General features: G+C 45.4%; 1 protein-coding gene across 1 annotated transcript; it reads right to left on the bottom strand.

The window, feature by feature from the left end:
- On the bottom strand, positions 1–26,764 carry CDKN2D (cyclin dependent kinase inhibitor 2D). Its single transcript, XM_068274371.1, has 3 exons — positions 26,547–26,764; positions 10,126–10,288; positions 1–4,224 (listed from the first exon to the last, which is right to left on the bottom strand). Exons 2-3 carry the CDS (start codon positions 10,264–10,266, stop codon positions 3,880–3,882), a joined length of 486 nt encoding a protein of 161 aa, XP_068130472.1. The 5' UTR covers positions 10,267–10,288; positions 26,547–26,764; the 3' UTR covers positions 1–3,879.
- Between the last annotated feature and the right edge of the window lie 398 nt (positions 26,765–27,162).

The raw sequence follows: 27,162 nt of genomic DNA, 5'->3' as shown, positions 1-27,162 counted from the left end.
ACATTCCCTTTAAGCTATGTTTTCATGTTAGCATTGCGTTTTCACATCAGGAAAATCATTTGAGATTTTTCTGTAAAAAAGAAAACCACAACAAAAAACGCATGGTATTTTATATATCACAGACATGAGATGAGCACAAGGGTGAGGATCCCATTATTGTATTATCTAGCGGTGCACAACACCCAGGGGTGTAACTAGAGGGGATCAGCCCCTGCAACAGCACAGGGGCCCAGAGCTGTAAGGGGGCCCCAAATACTACTTCACTCCAAATGAGGGGTCCATATTTCAGACCAGGTGTGGTATGTGGCTACACTTGCTATGGGTGTAATGACTGCATCTTGTTTTATGTCCCTTACAAGATGGGCCCTGGGCTGGGAGGGTCACCAGGGGTCAGAGAGGGAAATGGTGTGAAGATTGAGGGGCCCCAAAGTTTTGCTGGGGGGGGGGGGGCATGGTTTGTAGTCACCCCCCACCCTTCCCCCAAAACACCACCTTGTCTCACATGCTAGATTTTTCTATTATCTCTTATTCGCTTTTTTCCCCCTCTGCAACAATTAGGGCCTGTACACACTGCTGCGCTTTTAAAATCTGTTTTGTTTTTTAATTGCAAGGCCTTTTGAAAAATGATGAAAAATCATGGTGACCTGTACACACTGGTGCGATTTTTCTATTTTCATGAAGGCTTTGCGATTTCCAAATCAAATGCGATTTTAAAAACGCAGCGCAAGCGCAGCAGTGTGCACAGCAAGCAAGACACTTATTTTCGCTGGTCAGACGAGCAGGTGGAGCTCAAATAGGGGGAAAAAGTTAATTTGTAAAATCTTATGAGTTCCAAATAATATAGATTAAAAAGACGCTTTGAATATTAAATAAAATAAATATGCTAAAAAAAACCCTATACACTCCCTTTCAAGGGACACCAAGATAAACTGCGGTATTATAAACTGAGTGTATAATCACGTACATGTTCAGGGGTTACCTACAATGCAAACTGCATGACAAAACAGTTATTGGTTCAGCTACATCCAGTGAGAGGACCACTGATGCACACAATGTAAGGAGGAAGCACCCCAGTGTCAGGAGGAAATCCCTCCCCTTTGGACTTTCAAGCCTCCCTACTAGGGTTTTTTTTTTAAAGGACAACTGTAAGGAGAGGGATATGGATGCTGCCATATTTATTTCCTTTTAAGCAATACCAGTTGCTTGGCAGCCCTGTTGATCCTCTGCCTCTGACACTTTTAGCCACAGGCCCTGAACAAGCATGCAGCAGATCAGGAGTTTCTGACATTATTGTCAGATCTGACAAGATTAGCTGCATGCTTGTTTCTGGTATAATTCAGACACTACTGCAGCTAAATAAACCAGCAGGGCTGCCAGGCAACTGGTATGGTTTAAAAGGAAGTAAACATGGCAGCCTCCGTATTCTTCTCACTACAGTTGTCCTTTAAATGTAATGGATGGTTTCACCAACCAAGAGAGGAGCTCAGGTCCGATAAGGTGGTCACTAATGATCCAATTACTAGCAAAAAAAAAAAAAAATGTTCGAGCGATCTGATAATTCTGATTGAAAGTGAAATATCGTACTACATCGCTCACAAAACCATCAACAAACCAATCCTTGCTTCCTATCTATCACAACCAACAAGAAAATACACATTTTATTTCAAAAAAATCCAATCAGACTATTTTTATGATCGTTCATAATCGATTGTGCCCATCAATGGAGATTATTTACAACCAATCCGATCAGAATTATCCGATCGCTCAATTTTTTTTTTCTACAACTTGAAACATTAGTTGCCACCTTTATTCTGATCTGATCCAATTTATGGAACTGCTACAAATATAGCCATGTAGTTTCCACTGAACGTAACGCTCTGAATGCCTTGCTAATGATCACATGCTCAGCCTACAATGCCCGAGTTTGGGTCAGGGTCTCTTAAATGGTTATTATTTAAAGGAAAGGCAATTTTACCCAATGAATATTTGCTTACAAAGGCGAGGTTTACTTATGACCTATTCAAATTATTCAGAGGCACCGCAGTTCTCCCCGGTGCACAAAGCGTTATTATAGAGATGATCTTTTATGACGTCACTTCCCAAACAGCTTATTGTCCTGAAAGCGCTGAGCTCGCAGTCTTTGGACGCAAGCGCCCTCCCACACAGCTGTCCGGGAAAGGGACATCTATGAAATTTATTTGCATAAGCAAAGCTCACAGTGACATTCAGTGGGAGTATCACACAAAGGAAAAATTCCTCGTTTGCAGGCCCGCCTACCCTTGCATTTTAATCCTGTGACCAGTCAGGCAATATTGGCCAGTTCATTTTTTTTTTTTTTGCAGCGTCTCCAAGTTCTAGATCCAGTTTTCATACAGAGAATCTCTCTAACAAACTTAAACTTAACTTAAATTCTTCAACACTTAACAGTATAGCTAGACTATTAATTAGGATATGCCCCACCCCCTCCTCACATTAATGCTTTTTGCATAGACCAAAGGCTTAATGATTAAATAAACAATAACAAAAATGTTAAAATGCGACAAAATTAAAAAAACACAACCTGAGTATTAAAATAATAATTAAAATAAAAATGCACATAACCGGCCATAAGAACACTCTCAAAATCTATATACACACACGTATCCCAAAAACAACCACCAACACAAGCTTGTGCTACATGTCTGAATAGGACCACAGCTTAACTGGCTTGTACAGTAATGCAGCAAAAGGAGTAGAGATAAAGGCTTAAAGAGGACCTGAACTCTAGTAGCACAGACAGAAGGAAAACAGAGAGATATGTAACCTGTATGTATTTAGAGAGTTTTGCCTGTCTAATTCCCCCTCTTCTGTGTAATTTAATTTCTCGGCTGTGTCAGCTGGCTGCCTCGATGGAGCAGCTAATTTATAAAACACAGGATGTTAACCCTATGCCTGTTTCCATGGAACCAGGAAGTAGGTGCATTGCAGATTTAGTGCGGGATTTGTATCAGCTGTAACAAAGAATTTTTTTTCTTTTCAGGTTATTAGGCTGTTGCTTATCCTTTAGAGTAGAGAGGAAGTTCTGAGTTCAGGTCCGCTTTAATGGGAACCCGAGGTGAGACTGATATGGAGGCGGACATATTTTTTTTCTTTTTAAACAATACCAGTTTCCTGGCAGTCCTTTTGATAAGGTGTCTCTAATACTTTTAGCCATAGACCCTGACCAAGCATGCAACACATCAGGTACTCTGACTCAGCTGACTTCAGTTTTACTGGATTAGCCATATGCTTGTTCCAGGGTTTTGACTCAGACACTACTTATGCCAGAAGATCAACAGGGCTGCCAGGCAACTGGCATTGTTTACAAGGACATAAATATGGCAGCCTCCATATCCCGCTCACCTTGGGTTCCCTTTAAGTGCAGTATCCCATAGCAACCGGATTTTAATCTAGCTCTTAGGGGTTAGTGCAACCTATCACTGCTCCTTGTGCTGCCTTGCTATCCAGTCCTGTGCTCCAACATGAACAGATCAAAAAGATAAAGTGCATATAAAATAATAGTAACAATGACCAGAGGTGACGATTTCGAAAAAGAAGCTAAAATTCAATAATGATGCAGCCAGTAAGGTTTCTAGCAGTGCAGGCCACGCCTGACTCCTATCTGACGTCACCTCTACAACACATTGAGGTTAATTATGGCTCAACACACAGAAATGGCTTCTTTCACATTTGTGTGGATGGTGGATGCACTTTAAAGCCGCCCATTTAGTTGATCTGCGGACTGTTTCTTCTACAATAAGGCAGAGCACCTAACATAATATCAAACGCAAAGCAATATATAGTATAGATCCCACCATCTGCTGTTCATAAGGACTGTGACGTCATTCCAAAAGGTCTCTTCTATGCATACGGTTCCAAAATGGCTGCCAGGTTAGGATGAAGCGTAGCGGCAAGCTGGATGGGCGTCTGTCCCTCTCGGTCACGGTGCTGCAGGTTGGACCGCGGGGCAAGGTAGACAATGACAGGAATGTGGCCTTCTCGGACCGCGAGGTGAATAGGGAGAGACCCTGAGGCATCGGGTACATTAATGTCCGCTGCGTACTGAACCAGGACTTGTAAAGTGTCCAGGAAGCCCATGCGGGCAGCATCATGCACCGGTGTAATGCCATACGAGTCCTGGATGTTCACTGTAGCTCCCTGCTTCAGAAGCTCTGACGCAATTGACGCACTGCCGAACATCATCACCTGTAAACGTACAAGGAGAGGTGTCAGTGCTGCTTTACTCTACTGGAGCGTGGGGATGGTCAAGAAGATGCAAGTCGATACAGGGTTATGGGAACGTTGTATGTAAATATACATAGTTACATAGTTATTTGGGTTGGGGAAAAAAAAGAAAAAAAGACAGACATCCCTTAAAAGGAACCAGAGAGGAACCTCATCTAAAAAAATGATAAAGCAGTTATACATACCTGGGGCTTCCTCCAGCCCCATACGCGCTGATCGATCCCACGCCGCCGTCATCCTCTGCCCGCAGCTACGAGAACCGGATCCCGTCACTGACATCATCGGAGCCAGGTTACGCAGGAGAAGTGCGCCCTCTACGTATCTCTCCATACAGAAGTAGAGGTAAAAATCCCGCTGCACCAGATGGTAGGGTAAAGTGAAAAAATCTTTATTTTGTTAATCCATGTCAATGTTAGATAAAAGCTCACGCGTATCTGAGCAGTAGTCTACTACTCCGATACGCGTGAGCTTTTATCTGTAACATTGACATGGATTAACAAAATAAAGATTTTTTCACTTTACCCTACCATCTGGTGCAGCGGGATTTTTACCTCTACTTCTGGATTCTCTGGCCTTGGAACTCCCTGCTCCCATTTGGGATATTATGTGAGTGTAGCAGTCTCCTTCTTCTATGTACATCTCTCCATACACTCCTGCAGAGATATGCAGAGCGCACCTCTGCTACGCTTAGACTGACTCCGACTGACGGATCAGCACGGAGCCGGTTCTCGTAGCTGCGGGCAGAGGATGACGGCGGCGTGGGATCGATCAGCGCGTATGGGACTGGAGGAAGCCCCAGGTATGTATAACTGCTTTATTTTTTCCTCTCTGATTCCCTTTAAGCTCAACCAGAAAATAAAGTACAACTCTGGCCTGCACCCTCACATCTACCTGGTTATTCAGAGGAAGGCAAAACACCCTTACAAGGCATGGTCCAATTAGCCCCAAAAAGGGTAAAAATTCCTTCCCGACTCCAGGTGGCAATCAGATAAAATCCCTGGATCAACACCACTGGGCATTACCAAGTAATTATAGCCATGGATGTCTATCAACGCAAAGAAAGCAATCCCACCCAACCCAGCACCCCCCCCCCCCCCCCACACACACACACACACACACACACACACACACTTTACCCGTTAAACGCAGATATTGAATTTTCCATAACTACTTCCTGTGGCAATACATTACTCATTTTAATCACTCTTACTGTAAAGAACCCTTTCCTAAATAAATGGCTAAAACCCTATTCCTCTATGCTCAGATCATGCCCTCTAGTCCTTTGCAAAAGCCTAGGGACAAAAATCTGCCAAGCTTTTATATTGCCCTTCGATGTATTTAAACATGTTAATTAGATCTCGTCTAAAGGTGGCCATTAACGATCCAATTTCAAGCGAAAAATCGTTCGAGTGATCAGATAATTCTAATCGGAAGAAAAATCGTTCACTACACCATCAACGAACCAATCTTGGCTTCCTATCTTCTATCACAACCAACAAGAAAATCCAAATTTTGGTTTGGCAAAAATCCAATCTGACGACTATTTTTATAAATCGTTCATAATTGATTGTGTCCATCAATGGAGATTATTCGCAACCATTCTGATCAGAATTACTGACCGTTCGAACGATTTTTCGCTAAAAATTGGACCATTAGTGGCCACCTTAAGGCATCTTTTCTCCAGACTAAATAAGCCCAGTTTATCTAACATTTCCTGTTACGTGAGACCTTCCATCTCTCTAATTAATTTTGCTGCTCCTCTCTGCACCTGCTCTATATTTCCTGTAATGTGGTGCCCAGAACTGAATTCCATACGCCACTTGAAAATGGACCTATTGAATCCCACCTTGGTGATGGGTGAAGTAATGAAGGGAAATCAGCAATAAAATGCTAAGCGAGGGATCACACTCAGCAGCAGAAAGCGGTCGCAGTTTTCCAGACACTTTTTATTTTTTAAATGTGCGTTTGCTGACAGCAGCTGACCATCGACTCCCTAGCTCCCCGCCTGTATGTGCTCACCCATCTTCTACAGCCAGACCAGCAACTGCAGCAGTACCCAGCTCCCCTGGCAGTGTCACACATCAACCGCCGCAATGCATGCTGGGCGGTTTACTCACATTGAAAAACGACACCCTTCTGGCATACATTGTGGTGGCCAGGAACAGGCCACACAGACGCAGGCGAATGGCTAAACTGCAGACCCCAAAAAGTTAATAATGCCCCCCCCCCTCCAGGGCAATAGGCGGACCCCGATTTACTTCTATTACTCCCCCCCCCCCCCCCCCCCCCGAGTCGGGGAGGAATAGTATTCAACAATGGCGGGAGAGTGAGGAGTCATTCTGCAAAAAAAGGTGAAGGGACATCTTGTGGATTATGCCCTCTCTGTACCTCATGCCCCCTTGTACCTCCCTGTGTCCTCCTCTGTCCCCCTGTGTCCTCCTCTGCATTGGCACAGTACAGGGAGTCCCCAACATTGTGGCGGTTCGGAGGATGGTATTGGCAAGCATTCACAAGTCAGGAACTCCCGGCATTTGGACTATAAGACACAGTGACTTTTTCCCCCACTTTTGAGGGAGAAAACGTGAGTCTTATAGTCCAAAAAAATGCAGCAATTCCTGGACAATAATAGGTCTTCTGGACCAAAACCTATTCTATTCACGTAAATTAAATTAACCTGGAAAAAAAACAGAGTGTAATGCCTGGTATATACCATGCAATTTCCCGGCAGATAGACGGGTCGAACAGATAATTTCCGACAGGTCCGATCTGATTACCAATCATTTTTCTGATCAATTTTGAATAGAAGTGAACAGAAAATCAATCAGAAAAATGATCGGAAATCAGATCGGACCTGTCGGAAATTATTTGTTCGACGCATCTATCTGACGGGAAATTTCATGGTGTATACCAGGCGTAACCTGCCCAGTTCTCCTAACAAAAGATTTGAAAACTTGGACTTGTATCAGTTACAGAGAAAATAAGGTGAACAACGCCAGCCTCAAGCATAATCTCAATTTATGGCTCATTAAAATGTAAATAGAATCAGGACAGTGGGTCGGATGCTGTAGATCTAAATCTCAGAAAAACACCTGCACACTATGGCTGCTATACAATACTAATTACACATACGCCTACAGGGTGATTGCAGTGAGTTTCATCGCCTGCAAAGAGACAACAAAATGAACAAGCTGACACACCCTTAGGGAGTAACACATTTAGTACGGTAATTATAGGGTACCTTTCCCAACTCTCCATCGGCTATATAGTAAGAGCACACCATATTCAATATCAAACAAAAACATCAAGTATGCTCCAGCCTAGACCAGCAATAAGAAGTAAAGGTCCATGCCCACAGCAAGATTACATCTGTCAAAATGAGTAACTTTAAAAATAAAAAAAAACGGTAAACAGCGGTTACAGGCAGCCAATGTACAACAACGCTTATGAATTTTGAAAGACTGTCAGGACAGATCAACTAGTTCAACGTCCGCCGTGTGTAAAGATCTTTAACCACTTCAGGATTCGGCGTACGCTTAACTACACCCCTGAATCCTGAAGTGGATTGCATGGAAACGGCCGCTCGTATGAGCGGCCGTTCCATGTCAGTTCACGGAGGGTGTCTCCGTGAACACCCTGCGAGCCTCCGATCGTGGCTCGCAGGGTAAATGTAAACACACGGGGAAGATCTTCCCCGGTGTTTACATGTATACGGCGCTGCTGCGCAGCAGCGCCGTGGCGGAGATCGGCGATCCCCGGCCTCTGATTGGCCGGGGACCGCCGGCACCTGATAGGCTGAAGCCTATCCTATCCGGCGCAGGACGGAATTCCGTCCTGCGCCGCTCACAGGGGGAGGTAGAGGGAGGGAAGGGGAAGGCGGCCAGGAAGCGCTGTGGAGGGGGGCTTTGAAGAGAGCCCCCCCCCCGCAAGCGCAAGCAGCCGGCGGCGATCAGACCCCCCCCCCAGCAGGACATCCCCCTAGTGGGGAAAAAAGGGGGGGGAAGTCTGATCGGCCTGGCTGCTAGCTGATCGGTGCTGCGGGCTGGAGAGCCCACACAGCACCGATCAGCAAAACCACCCGGTATCCGGAAGTGGTTAAACAATCTTTTCGCCAAAGACTAAAGGCCCATACAAACGTCTGATTTTTGCGAATGATGGGTCGTTTGAACGTCCCATCGTTCAGTCGTCCGCACGCCAAATCGGGCGTGTGTACAGACTGTCATTCGCGTGATAAGACTGAGTTTGAGCGACCCGTCGTTCGCAAAAATCATCAGACGTGTGTATGGGCCTTAAGCATCCTTTTTCGTTGAACAATCCTATTGTTTGGTAATTTTCTTGTGGTCAATTGCGGTCCTCCACATCCCATCAGTAAAGATCTTTAGTATAAAGATTGTGGAAAATTCATTAATTGGCAGTTGCTAGTGTTTCAGTCTTGCAATGGGGACTTTGCTTAGGAGACAGCATATAGAAAATATTTTCACTGCTGTTTACACCTCAGTGACCACCTCACCAAAGGACAGTGAGCAGGAAGCTTATTATGTGTGTCTCCCCCTCCCCCCCCCCCCCCCCTGCTATGACTTGGAGGAGTAATAGTATTTAAAACCGCCAGGAATTTCAGCGGCAGCAGGGAGAGCCGTCATTTGGCTTGCACCCAACTGCCTGGTGGTGATATAATGTATACTCCTTAAACTTGGTCGGTGAGCAGGAAGCTTACTGTTGGACCATCAACCGTAATAAACTGATTGGGGGAGGGGGGGGGGGGGGGGGTTGGGGGGGGGGGTTCTAGGAATTGATGCTCATTTTCATGGACAAGCATTTAGGCCCCCTGCATTGGCGATCCTTCATACAATCCATTTATACATTCCTTCATCCCCTCTAGGGACCCACAAACATCAAGCATCAGAGTTCTCCCACCGGAAAGACACCATACAAAAATAAAATAATACATTTCTATGACAGTATTAATGCCAGCACTTCTGCTTGATTCTGGATAAGGATCACACCTGGCGTCTCTACACTTTATACTTGTCTCGAGTGCTGTAATAGACTGGTATGGGAGCAGTTTCTGAGCGTTGGTTGGAAGCCATACCGTTGTCCTTCCAAAGTCCAGTTTTGACCAAACCTCCAAGCCATAATTTCTCAAAACGTTGTAGTTTCCCAATTTGGGGGTATCACCTGAGGCCAAACTATTTCAAGGCTAATCTCACTGTTGTCTGACGTCATAGTGGGACATGCAGTAAATATCGAAATGGCGCAACCCAGATTACGATTTTTCTTTCTGATATTAGAGTGAATCTACCTTTGAGCAGTGACTGGATAGTGTACTGGTTAACGGCTCGTCCTCTGGCACAGAAGACCTGGGTTCGGTTCTCAGCTCTTCACTATGCAAGTACCTATTCAGTAAGGAGTCCTTGGGCTAGTCTCCCTTACACTGCTACTGCCTATTGGCTGCAGCTCAAGCACTTTGAGTCCACCAGGAGAAAAGCACAATATAAATATTATTTGTCTTGTCTTCAATCTGAAGTATTGTCCAATGGCCATTCATTTAGTAGTTCCCAATACTGTGCACTGGGAAGTGTTTGCTCTTAGCCTCACGTTCCCACTACTGTGCACATGTACTAAGGCTGTGGAGTTGGTACAAAAATCATCCGACTCCTCAGTTTATGAAACCTCCGACTCCAACTCCAAGTACCCAAAATTGCTCTGACTCCTTAGTCTATTTTTTTTACAAAGGCTATGGATTTGGTTCAAAAATCATCCAACTCCTCAGTGTATTGAAACCACCGACTCCAGGTACCCAAAATTGCTCTGACTTCGGTTCCACAGCCCTGACATCTACATAAGAAGCATTGCCCTTAGTCTCACCTGCAAGGCCGTCCTTCCGAAGCGGTTGAGGCAGTCAGGGTGGACTCTCTCCTGGTGCAGTAGTCTCTTCACCTCATCAAGATCTCCCTGAGCTGCCGCCTGCGTCAGGAGGTCTCCTGCACCCGTCTCTTGCAGCAACATTGGCAGTGTTCAAGTAAGAGACCTGAAGGGAACAGACAGACAGGAGGACATTAAAAATAAGAGGAAAGAGGCAAATGGCAGTGGGGAGAACACAACACATAACAAAGCCTCATACCAATGAACTGCCTGCCTGTTCGAAACATACTAGTTGTATACCAAAACCCCATGCAAATACAACAAAAACATTATTGTAGTATTTATACACCAGACACTTTTTCCGCAGCATTCTACAGAGTGTATGGAACAATGTTGGTCATTAAAGCAGCAGGGGCATACGTATTGTACAGTCCACATTTTAATTTCCGTGAATTTTATAGTAAATAAAGAAAAAGCTGTTCCAGGCATTTTCCATCTATACTGCCCTTAAAGGGACACTTAAGTCAAACAAAAAAAAATGAGTTTTACTCACCTAGGGCTTCCAATAGCCCCCTGCAGCTGTCCAGTGCCCTCGCCGTCTCCCTCCGATCCTCCTGGCCCCGCCGGCAGCCACTTCCTGTTTCGGTGACAGGAGCTGACAGGCTGGGGACGCGAGTGATTCTTCGCGTTCCTAGACACATTAGCACCCTCTATGCTGCTATATGGTATATGATATATGCTATAGCAGCATATATGGCGCTATTGTGGCCAGGAACGCGAAGAATCACTCGCGTCCCCAGCCTGTCAGCTCCTGTCACCGAAACAGGAAGTGGCTGCCGGCGGGGCCAGGAGGATCGGAGGGAGACGGCGAGGGCACCGGACAGCTGCAGGGGGCTATTGGAAGCCCCAGGTGAGTAAAACTCTTTTTTTTTTGTTTGACTTAAGTGTCCCTTTAACTGAAGCCAATCCTGATGCCTTTTTCTCCTTTACTCTTTTTTTCTTCTAGAAACTGCACTGTCATATCTAGCTTGCTTTGTAAACAAACGTGAGCACAGCAGAGATCAGATTTCAGCAGCTTTTGCAGTGGCGCGAGATGTATTTCCCTCCTCAACCTCAGCCTGTCATACTGAACTGCCCTCAGCCAATCAGGGAGCAGTAATGTGGGAGGGGAGATAACAAGCTTCCCTCTCCCCGGTAATGTACCAGAATATAGCCAGGTTGACTGAGATAAGATTCATTACAGCAGAAACAATGATTATATTGGGATGCTTGCAATGCAGAGTGCATGTAGACTACATAATAAACACAGAAAGGAGACAAAATGTAAAAAAAATTAGTTTTTTTTATTAATAAAAATTAAAAACTAGCAGCGGCAATCAACTACCACTAAAACAAAGCTCTAAAATTGTGACTGAGCAATAAACCATTAAAGTTGTGAAGTGCCGAATTGTAAAAAAAAAAAAAAAAAAAAAAAAAAATCATCACCTGGTCACTAGGGAAGTATAAACCTGTGGTCCTCAAATGATTAAAGAGGAACTGTAGTGAAAATAAAGCAATGAAGAAAATGCTTCCTTTTTTTTTTTTTTTTTTTTTTACAATATTAAATTTATAAATTATTTAGTCACTGTTTGGCCACTGTAAAATCTTTCCTCACCCCGATTTACATTCTGAAATGTATCACTGCTGGCAAGATTTTTAGTCCTGTCAGGTGCAGCTATGTGGAACGCTTGTTTCTAAGAATTCCAAAGCCAGTGAAAATAATGCCTGTTCTCCCAGAATGCTCTGGGAGGAGAATTCCCAACATCTAAACAGCCTAGGCTATGCATTACTGGGAGGGTCCCGTCACCAAAATTTTTACTGAACGTGGCTTAGTGAATTGACTTCTATGTAGCATAAGCTCTACACAGAAAATGTATGATCCAAAACTAAGTCAAACGGAGACAATTGTAGAGTTTGTAATACAGCCTAATCGATAAATCGTCAGTCAATTTCTACCCGAGGCCACAATTTAGCAGAGGGAGGGTGAGGGGATTACAGTGTAAAGATTCAGCTTGCTGTGGTTTTTCAGTACAGCTAGCAGAGTCCTGAGATGTTCTGAGAAAACACACAGTAGGTGCGTTAGTGACGTACCGCCAGATGTGAAGTGGCTTTGATTCAAGTAAATGTGCTGAGAAATGTAAACACACACACACTGTGCTTTTGTGAGGAGAATGCGGAGGGGAATACCCAGTGATTTCCTCCTCTATATGGCCAAGTGCTGTGGTTTACCCAGAAATGGCGCAAGTCACAGAGGTGAGAGACTCAGGATTGATCAGAAAGACATGACAAAGCAAACACATCGCCAGAGCTTGTCATACAACTAAAATCATGAAAGGTAAAATGAAGAAAGCTAGCCTCCTGTCATTCCACAGAGGATGAAGGCTTGTTGTACACAGGCTCACACATGACTCGCATTGCTGAGCGTCACCACACCTGCCGCAAACCATCATCTCTAGGGACAAAACTCAACAGCCAAACGCCATCTATGGTGTGTACAAGGTTTAAAGAGGTACTGTACATGAACAAAGAATCATGTGACCGCTCAGGGGATATTCAAATAATTATAACCTTTATTAGTATCAAATAGGTAGGTAAACTGCACAATAGATGACCCCACTTTACCTTAAAAACACATTAAAAACAAACTGAGGAGTGCTTCCAAGCATATCCAAGCACAACTCACTCATGCCTCACCCACACTGGTACCGGTACCACAAACTCCGGATTTTCCTTCAGAGTGGGGAGGGAGAGAGAGAGACAAGTGCTGTCAGCAGTATGGACATCTACATGTTGCAGGGCTGCTGATAAATGTGCAAGCGGTTATTCCGGAATGCCAACATAAATACCGCCGGTAATCTCACCACTCCGGCGTCCTACAGTCAGACCTCCTCCAAGTCCTGCTTCCAGTAGTCACCATGCACTGCCTCCTGCCTGCCACGCAAGAATCAGAGAGTCGAAACAGCTGATCAGCTGACATATGCGCACATCACAGAACTTGACTCCGCTCATTGACACGTTGCGCGCGCCCACTGCGAGCTTCGTCAGGATAAAGAGGAACTGTAACCAAGGATTGAACTTCATCCTAATCAGTACCTGATACTACCTTGCCATGAGAAATCTTTACCTTTTCTCGAATAGATCTTCAGAGGGCTCTGTATGGCTGATATTGTGGTGAAACCCCTCCCACAGTGTGATGTCATGACCATGGTCCTGACTGTTTCCTGTCTGTGAGCCTTGCTGCACTGTGGGTAGTAACAGCTGTTTTCAACTGCCCAGCAACGATCATCTCCCTCCATATGTAGATTTATTTAAAGGGATACTGTGGGGAAGGGGGGCTGGGGAAAATGAGTTGAAGTTACCTGGGCCTTCTAATGGTCCCCCGCAGAAGTCCTGTGCCCGCGCAGCCACTCCCCAATGCTCCGGCCCCGCCTCCAGTTCACTTCTGGAATTTCAGACTTTAAAGTCTGAAAACCACTGCGCCTGCGTTGCCGTGTCCTCGCTTCCCCTGATGTCACCAGGAGTGCACGGCGCAGGCACAGACCATACTGGGCCTGCGCAGTACGCTTCTGGTGCCATCAGCGGGAGCGAGGACACGGCAACGCAGGCGCAGTGGTTTTCAGACTTTAAAGTCTGAAATTCCAGAAGTGAACTGGAGGCGGGGCCGGAGCATTGGGGAGTGGCTGCGCGGGCACAGGATGTCTGCGGGGGACCATTAGAAGCCCCAGGTAACTTCAACTCATTTTCCCCTGACCCCTCTACAGTGTCCCTTTAAAAAAAAAAAAAAAAAAATATATCACATTGTTAGGGGGTGTGGTTATAGATAATGGCAGTTGGTGCTGCCTATTTTTTTTCATGTCTGCCAGCAGTTAAGAGGATGTCATGCAGGCTGATTGTGGCTCAAACAATATGAAAAAATTACATAGTGAATATCAATCATTTCTTGATCTTTCTTCTGTTTAACTTCTCACCTTGCAATGTATTGATTTATTTTTCCCCCCTTCTCACTAAAGTTCTTCATTAAGTTTTCTTGCAAATCACAAGTGCTTAAATGTATTTGCATGAATGATTTGATCTCCGTTTTCAAATAAAAACAAGCCACTCCTGTTTCTCGTGACTATAAATGACTTGGCATAAGCCCAGACCCCTTTATTCGGTATTTGCTACAGCGTTGATACCACCTGCACAGGCTTATGCTGGGAATGCACCATACGTTTTTACCCCTGATAGATGGGTTCCATAGATCATTTCTGACATGTCCGATATTCCTTCCAACAGTTTTTTGGCTTGGATTTCTCATAGAAGTGAATGGAAAAAGATAAGAAAACCGGGCAGAAGATAAGAGAATCAATCGCAGAATCGAGCTGGGAAAAAACAATCGGGTGGAAAATCATGCGGAAAAACGTATCATGTATACCCAGAATTAGGTCTCGTTCACATCATACGCGCTTCCGTGCACATTTGGAAGCGCGTATGAAGTGGTGACATGCAAGAACGGGAGAGGGGCATAGACAGCCCTTCTGCCGGTCACATCTACACGCTGCGCAGCAGTACGATGCGCTATGATGCACTTGTGTACTGCTGCCTGCATTTTGCCCGCAAGCGCAGAGCTGACCCATCAATGTCAATGGATGGGATCAGCAGCACAGCGAGTAGCAGCGCAGATGGCGTACAATAGTACACGTTGTGTTCTGATCGCACGGCCATCTGCGCTGTGTAGATGTGAACGAGGCCTTAGAGGCAATTCCGAACTGGAGGAGAGAGTACTTACAAACCGGTGAAAATAACAGGAAATCATCACACACAGAAGCTGATTTGCTATCAGTAGAAGTACAGTGTAAAGCCTTGTACTCGCGTAAAAGGCAAGCCGCCCGGCGGGGACCAGGATCCGATCCCTCAGTCGACATTGCAGGGCTGAGGTTGCACTGACTAGCCTGCAGGGCATCGCTAACAGCGGGCTGTCGCTGACCGAGACGCAGACCCCCCTTTTTTTAATGCCAGTTTTTAATTTCAATAAAGAGCTATGTTTTAAGCCAAAGTGCTTTCTATGTTGGAAGATGTCGACCAGACTTTGGATTCATAAATGATAAACTTGGCAGAATTGGGAATGAGAAGAGACCCCGAAGGCAATGAGCTTTGCCCCTCTGTGTATTTAAATAATAGTTTTATTATACCACTTTGGGTTTGCTGGAAATCAGCCATACATCAGATACATTGGCCTGAATTCTGGTAGGGTTATCAAACAAATTACCTCATGTAAGCTAATTTACCTCCTGAGGTAATGACATTTAGCAATTCTGTCAGGTTTTAGTCATGTTTTACCTCATGAGGTAAGTAGCGTAATTGTAACTGCACCGGTGGTAAATCGATGTGCTGCAATCGCCTTTGGAGTCACAAGTTGTCTGCCAATTACTCCATCAGATTCGCACCATCTAAAATACTTTATTAAGCAATCTTCTTAAAAATTAAGAAGGGGGATGTCTTTACCCATCCCAGTCGGGGGACCAAGTATTCTATTAAAGGGCGATTCTAGATTTGTCGTGTATTTACTTAAGTGTCCCTGCGGACTGGGATATGTGGGGAAGACTACCCAACCCCTGAGAGACCGCATAGCTTCACATAAATCGAATATTAGAAACAAGAATCGAGAATTATCTGTTTCTGAACATTTTTGTATAAAACAGCATTCCCTGTCACAATTGAGGGTTCAGGTAATTGAGGGGGTATCAATCCCACGAAGAGTGGGGGATAGACATAAACTTTTAGCTTTAAGGGAAAATTATTGGATCAATAAGATTGATACCCTTGCACCAAAGGGTCTTAATAGGGATTATGACTCTCTGCATTAATTTGAATAGTGATTTTTTTCCTTATAAGTGATTCTAGTTTTTCTACCCATAGGTAATGTGATTACGCGATGGAGAGGATCCGGGACCGGTAGGGTGAGATAATATTATATTTAAAAACTATATTGGTAATGTTTTAGGTGATTCTTTAATTGGTTGCCGCCTGCCCGGTCCTGTGCCCTCTGTCATCTATGACTGTGGCCGCCTGGGATTGGCTATTCGGTTTTTTCGCGTCCTCATGGCTAATTTACATATGTAAACCTCTGTGGATACTGCGCATCTATGGATGCGCCGTCTTTGCCGCACCCCTTGGTGTGGTAGAGCGGACGCCGTCGGCGGGTTTGTGATTGGCTGGGGAGCACGTCGCTCTGATAACGTGCTACGCTGCGGAGATGTTCTAAGCGGACGCTGTCGGGATTCCGCGTATTGGTGGACAGGAGCACGTGACATGTTCACGTGTTCCTTGCCTTAGGACTGCAGTTTCGGCGGACGCCGTCGGCGCTATTCTTATTGGTGCCCGGCATGACCAGCGCAGGCCCAGTTTATTGGCCCAAACGCCGGATTTTTTTCACGGAGGCTTCTCTAATGGGGACGCGGGGAATGCGGATGGACTCTCCTGATTGGCCACTGGTAAGATCAGTCCTTGCACGGACGTTGTAGGCTGAATTTAGATTGGTCATTTTTGTTTGTATTGTGTTGACAGGACGTGGACACGGTGAGCCTTATATTAACTATTTTCCCTGGTATTTTATACAAGAGGAATGTTATTGGTGAGTGTCCAGAGCATATAGGTTTCTATATATATACTATGGGTGAATAATATGGTCACTATGTGGGATATTTACCATCAATATATGGGACTTAGTCTCTGATTGGTGGATTTGCACCTTATGAATATGTATGCATGCTAAGCAGCAGTCCTCTATATGGTCCTCTTTTGGACTTTATAGAAGTGAGAATAGCAGTCTTATGTTAGTGTGGGTCTGTCAGGATTTGAGAAAGGACCAAGGACAGCCCGAAACGCCTGTGCGTCATCCTATGGTGCACACCCACATGTGGACTTTTAAAATGTTGTAATTTTTAAGAAGATTGCTATTTTAGATGGTGCGAACCTGATGGAGTAATTTACCTCATGAGGTAAATCATGAAGTAATTTGAGTTATTTTTAACGAAAACAGCTATTCTCATGGGAATTAGGGGGCATGTTAGCACATAATTTACCAATCAGTTTAAGACCTGCCTGTACCTGGAGGTAAAGTCAATTTGTATGCATTTTGCAGTTTTTAGTGGAGTTCCTATTGCTATTTTACCTGGCTACCCATGGAGTAGATGTGGTCTGCAAAGGACTTGTGCATGCTTGTGTGGCTGGGTGTTTCAGTCTAACATCTACAGGTACCATTAAGGCTACAGACTTTTGGCGCCCTATACAACATGTTGTTATTGTTTCAGGTGACTGTTTGGCAACAATCCCTTTCCAGACATGTTTGTTCAGATCTGTGACTAGCAACAACAACATGGCAGATGTTCACGGACCATGGCTGAACACAATAAAATCAGCGCTTAGGGCATATTTGTACGCTAAAGTGCCCAGTTCCTTCTTCTCTAAGAGGAATTTCCCACAAATACCTAAGAGCAATTACATTACAAATACAGCTGAACTTCTGACGCTCTTCAGTCCTTTGAAGTCAAATGTCAGATTTTTCAAAACGTACAATAGATGGCTTCTGTTGTTAGAAGGAAGTTAGACTATCCACATACATCCAGGTACATACATACAGACATCAGGGTTGGGTTTGTTTCTCTTGTTCAGACAAAACCATTGTTTATTATCTTTTTGGCTGCTCATATGATGTTGGTACGGGCGTTCCCAGTCTTCTGTGTCAATCAAAACACGACCATCTAGTAAATCAGCTGTTGCGGTTTGCTTTCTCACTAGGTGGCTGGATAGTGTGCTGGTTAAAGTGTACCTGAGATGACAGGACATAAAAGTTTTATACATACCTGGGGCGTCCTCCAGCCCCCTCCACGCAGATCACTCCCTTGCAGCTGTCCAAAGCCTCCTGGATTCCCTGGTAGAAGCTCCGTTATCTTCAGCCAATCAGGGCAAATCAGTACAGCCAAAGTTCATCCGCACTCCCCCATTACGTTCCAGCCGAGGAAGCACAACGGGGCGGGTACGCAGCCGGGCAGCACATGCACAGTACGTCCTGACTAGTGGAAATAACAGCTTCTACTGAAGGATCCAGGAGGATTTGGACGGCTGTGAGGGAGCGATCTGCATGGAGGGGGCTGGAGAAAGCCCCAGGTATGTATAAAACTTTTATGTCCTGTTGTCTCGGGTAAACTTTAAAGAAAATCTGTAATGAAAAAAACGTCCCCGGGGAGGTACTCACCTCGGGTGAGGGAAGCCTCCGGATCCTATTAAGGCTTCCCCTGTCCTCTTTGGTCCCACGACGGCGGCGAAAATCCTCCCGGAGTGGCGGCGATGTAAATATTTACCTCTTGGGCTCCAGCGCAGGCGCAGTATCTGCTCTTACCACGGAGATAGGCTAAAATAGCTGATCTCCGCCAGGTCGCTCTACTGCGCAGGCGCAAGTCTCCTGCGCAGCAGAGCGCACCTGACGGAGATCGGCTATTTTCGCCTATCTCCGTCAGAAGAGCGGCAACAGCGCCCCCACTGGAGCCTGGAAAGGTAAATATTGCACAGGCTGTCGGATTTGTCGCCTGTGCGTTCTGGGGGTTGCAGCGAGACCGCCGTGGGACACAGGAGGACGGGGGAAGCTTCGATAGGATCCAGAGGCTTCCCCCTACTGAGGTGAGTACCCTCCCAGGGGAACTTTTTTCAGTACAGGTTTTCTTTAAGAGCTATGCCTCTGACACAGGAGACATGGATTTGAATCTCAGCTCTTCCGGTTCAGAAAGCCAACACCTATTCAGTAAGGAGACCTTGGGCAAGACTCCCCAACACTGCTACTGCCTATAGAGTGTGCCCTAGTGGCCCTAGTTAATTCAAATGAATGGACGGTGTTTTTTAACCAACTGTACCGGCTTTTCAATTCGTTCCCATTAAGGCCACGCTCAATCCCATCATCTTGTGGTGGACACTACATGTAGCATCCAAGATTGACGCCATTCGGCACCTCTCTGTCCCCCTCAAAAAACACGAAGACAGAATGATGGGACGGATGCCAAACGTTTTTCTTCTTGTTCGCAGAAAAAGCATTTAGCAACACCTGTTGACAGTGCAGCAATCTGAGTGTAGTGACTGTACAGTGTCACATTTCTGTGAAATCCTCAGGAGACAAACGCAACTGTCATTGGATAAGTTCCTTGTTAAAGCCAGGGTGAGCCAACAGATAGCAATGATTCTGTTTGTTATCATTACAGATTGCCCAGCAAGCTCATGGTGAACCAGAACTCCTAGGAGTGTGTAAGGGGCTAAAAAGGACCACAAAGCCCTCTTACTAAAACTATACACAACAGAAGTTTGACATCTTAAAACTAAAGGTATTTGCAATTATTCGGGTTGGCGTTAGCATATATGTCTCCCACAATGCATCACTGCTGAATATACAATCTTCTCTTTATTGTCTCTAATTTTACCACCTCCAGAACCGATGGAATGCAATGATTTTATTCTGAAACATTTTTTTACATTTTTACTTTCTATGCTCCAGTACTCTATAAAAGTTTTTTGTTTGTGGAATGAGTTTCCATTAATCCTTATGGGGAAACTTGCTTTGATATAAGAGTGCTTTGGATTACAAGCGTGTTTCCGGACAGAATTATGCTCGCAAGCCAAGGTTCTACCGTATTATGTGCCGATGTCTATATTTATGTACTTACATTGTTTACTTTCTACAGCACCACAGACAACGATGGCGCTATGTAAATAAATGATACAATTCATGGACAGTGATGTCTACGAGACAGAGCCCCATAGAGACAGGCCTGGGGAAGCTGCTGACGCAGGGCTCCCAATGTGGTGAGAGACACCAGAAGCCACAGACTTTTGTTTGGTTAGTGCTGATCTCTGTTAAGCTGTTTATAGTGCTCTGGGATGTGTTATTCTTTTTCTAATAACAAACAAGGTTAGGCTTGGCCTTCATATAGGTCACCCTGTTTCACAAAGTTGCCGTTTGTTTTTTTTATTAGATTGAAGTACAGAGATAATGGTGTTGATGTACTGAAGAGGCTCTCTCTTTGCCACAAATATTGACTGGCACGAGTGAGCCAGATTCCCAGGACAGATTCCAGGAGAACGGAGGCACTCAGAGGACAGTGAGGGACGCCTCGGTGGTTATGGGGCTGGAGGAAGCCCCGGGTGAGTACAACAATTTTTTTTTAATAGCCTAGCTCAGGTTTACTTTAAAGAGGAGCTGTTAGGTATAAGGTCTCAGAGAAAATAAACACATATATCAGTAGCTAAAGATTGGCTGTACTTACATTACATATGCATTTCACTGTCCACGTTTGGATTTCACAGAATTTGTATATAGTATATGCAGAGAATGATGCTCCTGACAGCTCATGGCAGGCTCCATGTTTTTCTGTCAAATGTGTCGTCAAGTCCTGCCTGCTTCCTGATCACAGAAAAGCTCCTACTGAATAACATAGTGTGCAGTGAATATTAATGAGCCATGTGGCTAGGAACAATAGCTGACTCCTGCAGTGTACTCTGCCCGGAGATTTATCAGTGCTACGCGCTGGACTGATTACAAGCTGCTGTAACGTCTCATTAGCAGCCGAGGGGAGGGCCCCAGAATGCTTTGCAGTATAGTATGCGGCTTGCGTCCTGTTTGGGTCTAAGCTTTGCTGATAAGCACACATCAAAGGTAAGAGAGATTTTTATCTTCACTAATTCCTTTTTTGGCTTCCTTCTAAACTGTTTAACACAGGAGAATAGAGGTTTAAATTAGCTTCTGCAGCCTGACAGTTACTCTTTAAGGTGAGAAAATATGAAACGTTAGATACTTTGGCTGAAAATGCCAATGTGAATCGAGCCTAACTGATCCAGCCTCTGCTTCATCGGATCCATATGGCTTGGTCCACACTGGCAGATGGATCAGTGAAAACGGATCTGATCACCAGTCGATCAGATCCGTTTTCACTCCATTGCCACTCTGGTCTGCTGAGCAGGTGGGTGAGGGAGGGAGGGCTTCTTAACCAGGTTTCCGTCTCTTCCTCTTGCATCATGTGACTACCAGGAAGCATGGTAGTCACGTGACACATCGTGAGCCGCAAAAGACGGAAGCCTGGATAAGAAACCCTCCCTCCGGAGTCTAGCGTGCCCAGTCCCCACCCCCAGTGGAGCGTCCCCACATCTCACCCCAGACCCCCACCCCCCATGGATTTTGCCTCTTAACGGTCCGTTTCTTCACTAATGTGAAGAAACGTTCCGTTCTTCCACTGCCCCCAATGCATTGCTTAATCTTCCGTTTCTGGTCTGCTGGGCTTAGTGGTCCGGAAAATTTGGTGCTGCAGCAAACATGCGGCCTGTTCAGCAGATCGTGTGGAACAGATCCATTTAAACAGATGGATGTGAACAGATCCACAGGTTAACATTGGATCCGTTCCGCGAACTGACTGTTGTTAATGCAGGTGTGAACAGAGCCTTTACTCCGTAATAGGGAGTTGTCACTGACCAATGTCACCACCTCCATGTAGTATGAGAGCTTACCTACACAATCTGCTCTTTGTATACAATATCTCTTGACCCTCATACTACATGGAGGTGGTAAAATTGGTCAGTGATTGGCCAATCATAGTTGAAAAAGTGTGTACCAGGTTTTGCAAGGCCATGGTCTAATTAGCCCCAAAAGGGAAAAATAATTCATTCCCAGCTCTATGGCAATCAGATAAAATCCCTGGATCAACGACACTGGGCAATACCTAGTAATTGTAGCCATGGATGTCTTTCAATGCAAGGAAAGCATCTAAGCCCCCATAAATGCAGATATAGAATTTGCCATAACTACTTCCTGTGGCAATGTAAAAAGCTCATCCGCCAAGCTTTAATATTGCCCTCTGACGTATTTATACATGCTAATTAGATCTCCTCTAAGGCGTAGACACGTATCAATTTTGTTGCTCGTCTCTGCACCTGCTCTAAAACTGCAATATCATTCCTGTAATGTGGTGCCCAGAACCGAAGTCCATATTCCAGACGCGGCCTTACTAAAGAGTTAAGCAGGGGCAGTATTATGCTAGCATCCCAAAATTGTATTTACCTTTTAAAGAGACACTGAAGCAAAAAAAAAAAAAAAAAAGGGATAATGAATTGGTTGTATAGTACAGATAATTACTATACCATTAGCAGCAAAGAAAATATTCTCATATTTTTAAATTTTCAGTTATAGAGTTTTTTTTCTAAAGCATTATTTATTTATTGTATTTATAAAGCGCCAACATATTACGCAGCGCTGGACAATAAATAGGGATACATACAATATTTAGGGGTGACATACAGCAAAATGACAATACCTGAATACAAGAAAGACCAGATCATGCAGCACAGTATGAGTACCAGGTAATGCTTAGTCAGTCACTGGATGGAGCATGGAGATTAGGCAAGTTAGGTTCCCTCAGATGCATAGCATGGGTGCACAGTAATGGAGGTGCATGATCAGGTTGGACACAAAAGGAGGAGGACCCTGCCCAAAGGCTCACAATCTAAAGGGAGAGGTAAGGACACGGAAGGTAGGGGACTAGAGTTCAGATGTGGGTTTAGAGCACTTGTGAGGGGTAGTAGGCCAGAGTGAAAAGGTGAGTTTTGAGGGCTTTCTTGAAGATGTTGAAGGAGGGGGCTGCCCTAATGGGTGGAGGTAGGGAGTTCCATAGTGTTGGAGCAGCTCTTGAGAAGTCCTGGAGGCGTGCATGGGACTGGGTGATGCGGGGGGCGGTTAGGCGAAGTTCATTGGAAGAGCGGAGTGAGCGGCTAGGTGTGGATCTCTGAGTAAGATCGGAAATGTAGGTTGGACAGGTTTTGTGGACAGATTTGTAGGTCAGACACAGTATCTTGAATTTGATTCTGGACTGGATAGGAAGCCAGTGGAGGGATTCAAGGAGGGGATCCGCCATGGTGGAGCGATGGGAGCAGTGGATAATTCTGGCTGCTGCATTCATGATGGACTGCAGTGGGGCTGTTCGGGTCATAGGGAGACCAGACAGCAGGGCATTGCAGTAGTCAAGGCGGGAAATTATGAGGGCATGGATGAGGAGTTTGGTGGTGGCAGAGGTCAGGAAAGGGCGAATCTTACAGATGTTACGAAGGCGGAAGTTGCAGGACTTTGTGAGGTTTTGGATGTGGGGAGTGAAGGAGAGTGCGGAGTCCAGGGTGACACCCAGACAGCGGGCTTGAGAGGTAGGGTGAATTGTAGTGTGGTTAACAGTGACATGCACATCTGGGAGGTTTATGGATGTCCGGCGTGGGAAGATCATAAATTCCGTTTTGTCTAGGTTTAGTTTCAGGAACCTAGTGGACATCCAGGAGGAGATGGCTGATAGACAGGAGGAGACCTTGTCCATGGTAGTGGTGGATATGTCAGGGGTGTGGAGGTAGACCTGGGTGTCATCTGCATACAGATGATAGTTAAAACCCATGGAGGAGATAACCTTGCCAATGGAGGATGTGTATAGGGTGAACAGTAGGGGGCCATGGACCGAACCTTGGGGGACTCCCACCGAGAGGTGGTTGGGGGTGGATGAGGACTCATTGAAGGCGGTCGTGAAGGAGCGGTTGGAGAGGTAGGATGAAAGCCAGGACAGGGCAAGATCGTGAATGCCCATGGACTGGAGGGACTGGAGGAGTAGGGGATGATCTACTGTGTCAAAAGCTGCTGAAAGGTCAAGAAGGAGGAGAATGGAGTATTTACCTTCAGCTTTAGCTAAGGCAAGGTCATTGGCCACTTTGGTGAGAGCAGTTTCGGTTGAGTGGGCAGGCCGAAATCCAGATTGCAGTGGGTCTAGCAGTGAGTTGGCATTGAGGAACTGGGTCAGGCGTTTGTGAACCAGACGCTCAAGGACGCTAAAGCATTGCATCATTCTCTAATATTTGCAGTTTACAATCTACTCAGCATTCTAAATGATTTTACAGAGCAGGCTGGTGAACTTTTGAACTATCCTCTGCAGAGAAAAAGAAAATACAGTGACAGTTGAGATAAGTTTCAGAAGACAGGGCTCTCTGCGACTTTGAAAGTAGACATCAGTGGCTATTTTGCATAGATAACAACTGGAGTTTCTTAACTCTTCCTGTACTGGAAATAATATTAGACTCACGTCTCTGCTAATGTTTTATTTCTTAGCTGTGCTACACATAAAACAAGTTTATTTTCGCTTCAGATTACCTTTAATGCATTGCAAAATTCTATTTGCATTAGCTGCAGCAGTTTGGCATTAAATATCCTAACATCCTATCTCGATCCTTCTTCAATATGTCACTATTCTCCTGAGAGTTAATAATTCTGCACCTTCTGCAAAAATAGCAACATTGCTTTTTACTTCATGTACTAAGTCATTAATACATAAATTGAAGAGCACTGGACCCAGTACTGACCCATATGGGACCCCACTGCTAGTAGTCACCCATTTTGAATATGATTAATTGACCACAACTCTTTGTTTTCTGTCCATTAGCCAGTTCCCTTATCCATGCACACAGACTCTTCCCCAGTCCTTGCATCCTCAACTTTTGCACCAGACTTTTGTGGGGAACAGTGCTGAAGGCCTTTGCAAAGTCCAAGTATATCACATCTGCAGCATTCCCAATATCCACACTACCTCATAAAAGCTGAGCATGTTAGTCAAACAAGACCTATCCTAGTAAACTCATGCTGATGCTGAGCAATAAACATGCTATGAAGACTTGCACAGCATCACAGGTTGTTGTAGTAATAATACACTCACAATATTCAGGCTAGGTTTCCACTGCTGCGAATCCAGGCCGATTCCCCGCCCAAAAATTCGGATGGATTTCAGCAGCCTATAGAAGTGTACGTAAGCCATCCAAATTTGTGGGCCGAGGAAAAATCTGAGGCCCTGCAGCATAATTTGGTGCGGGAATGTCCGAATCCCATAGGCGCGCATAGCACGACTAGAGGGATTCGGCTGCGAGAGGCAGCAGCTGTGCCGGCATCGCTTCTTGCAAGACGCATGCCGGCGCACAACTGGAAACCTAGCCTCAGCCAGTTAGAATGCTTCAAGTTGTAGACATTGTTGTGATTGGAGAACTGTTTCCTATGGACTTTCTTGCTGGCTCACCTCAAACACACTAGCTTCACAATTTACCAGATTTTTTTTTTCCTTCTGCTTCCATCCTCCACTGTGCAAGGCTCGGCTGACACCAGCTAAGCTGCCCTGCATTTTCCAGAATAAGCAGTGGACTAAGGCAGGGATCACATTTGTGGAAAACGGCTGCGTTTCTTTTCTGAGGATCCTTCTTTGCAGTCTTGTCTGACAGACAGCTGACTGTCAGCAATACGGAATCACACCGAGTGTGCAGTATTTTTTTTCGCACACAATTTGCATGCGATTCTTGCAAGTGTGCCACCTGCCTCAAAGCTAGCAAGGATTCAGTTCACATTCATCCATTTGTATTTAGTCTATTTTGCGCTTCCAGTATAGACATAAATCAACCAGTACAAAAGGTCTCTAGTGACAAGACCCTCATCTGTCCAATATGGAATTGGTTCTGGTCCAGCACAGTGTGCCCTGCACTTATGGCAAACACTTAACGATTAAGAAGTAATGATAAGAATAACAAAAATAGGAACTGAGCCTATATAGGTGCTTCCAAATGACAGTTACATGATCTCCCAAGATCTGAGGAAACTTCAGCATGGGAGTGTATGCTTTCCTCTCTGCCCAACAAGCTGGCTTCTCTGTGGACACAGCAGGTAACAGTATGGGGTGAAGCCCCTGACCAGGTAATACCAGAGACCTGAACTCAGGACGTCATCTCAGCTTAGCAACAGCACAATAAACTTTAAAGAAAAACATTTGAAACAGCGAATACAAATCCGGCAATAAATCTGCAGTTAATCTACTTCCTACTTTCATGGAAGCAGACATATTGTTAACACCCTGTATTTACGGTACAAATGCACTCTCTGCCATGGCTGTCAGATGACACAGCTAAGGGATCAAATTACAACTAGTGGTTAGTCACAGATGAAGGGGAATTAGACAGGCATCCAGGGTGCCTTTCTAGGTTTTCTTTATGTCCAGTGCAAGAGTTCAGGTCCACTTTAAATGTAGCAGCAGAACACCTATATAGGCAGCTGAATGTGACTAGAGCACAGGTGCATCAGCATGTCATCATCATACACATCGCAGTAGCATAGAAATGCGACTACACCGGGAACAGCTGAGCAGGAGGACACACATGAAAACATTGCCTAATGATAACAGCAAGCTGTCCTATCCCTGCTGTGAGCTCACTGTGTGTGGAGCTAGATAAGCCAGTGACAGCAGCAGGTGCCCCCCTGTCTTATCACACAGCCGCCACCTCCTGCTCCTCTCACAGCAGCGTCGCTCTGCACTCACCTCCTTATATACTCACACACCAGGTACCAGGTGACCAGCGCGAGGACCGTGACTGACCAACCGCCGCCGACAACGAGCTCCTCTGTCACCGGCTCGCGCTCGCTCTCTCTCCACAGACGAGTCTGTTTTTTTTTTCCTCTTCCCTTCTGCCAGCCTCCGACGTCACCGACCCACGTGGTACGAATGTTTTTTTTAAAAACTGTAACTGTGTATTCTTCTCTCGCAGGGGCAACCATAGGCCGCCGGGTGAAGGAGTTGGAAGCCACGCCCACCCACAAGGCAGCGGCCAATGGGTAGGCGCAGAGGCAGAGGGCTCGTCGTTGCTACCAGACGACGCGCAGTATTGGCAATGGCGACAAAGGCGGTGTCCCATTGGCCAAGGTGACTGCCAATGCTGGTGGAGCGCTTGGTGTGGGCGGGATCGGTGGGGTTTTAAAAACACGGGAGGGCGTTACGCGAGGAGCGGAGTACCTGAGGTGAAGAGTTCAGTTGCTCGGCGGCTCTTCGCTTCACCTCCCAGTGACCCCTGTCTGTGATGTTTATTTTTGAATTCTAGGCTCGTCCCCCTCGCTGCAGACGTTACATGCGGTCTAGGGCGGGGCTAAACTCTGCAATA

Source organism: Hyperolius riggenbachi, chromosome 3 (assembly GCF_040937935.1).
Source record: "Hyperolius riggenbachi isolate aHypRig1 chromosome 3, aHypRig1.pri, whole genome shotgun sequence".
NCBI classification, from domain to species: Eukaryota; Metazoa; Chordata; class Amphibia; order Anura; family Hyperoliidae; genus Hyperolius; species Hyperolius riggenbachi.
The sequence above is the reverse complement of the archived record's forward strand: the minus strand, read 5'-3'. Positions and strand labels throughout refer to the sequence as shown.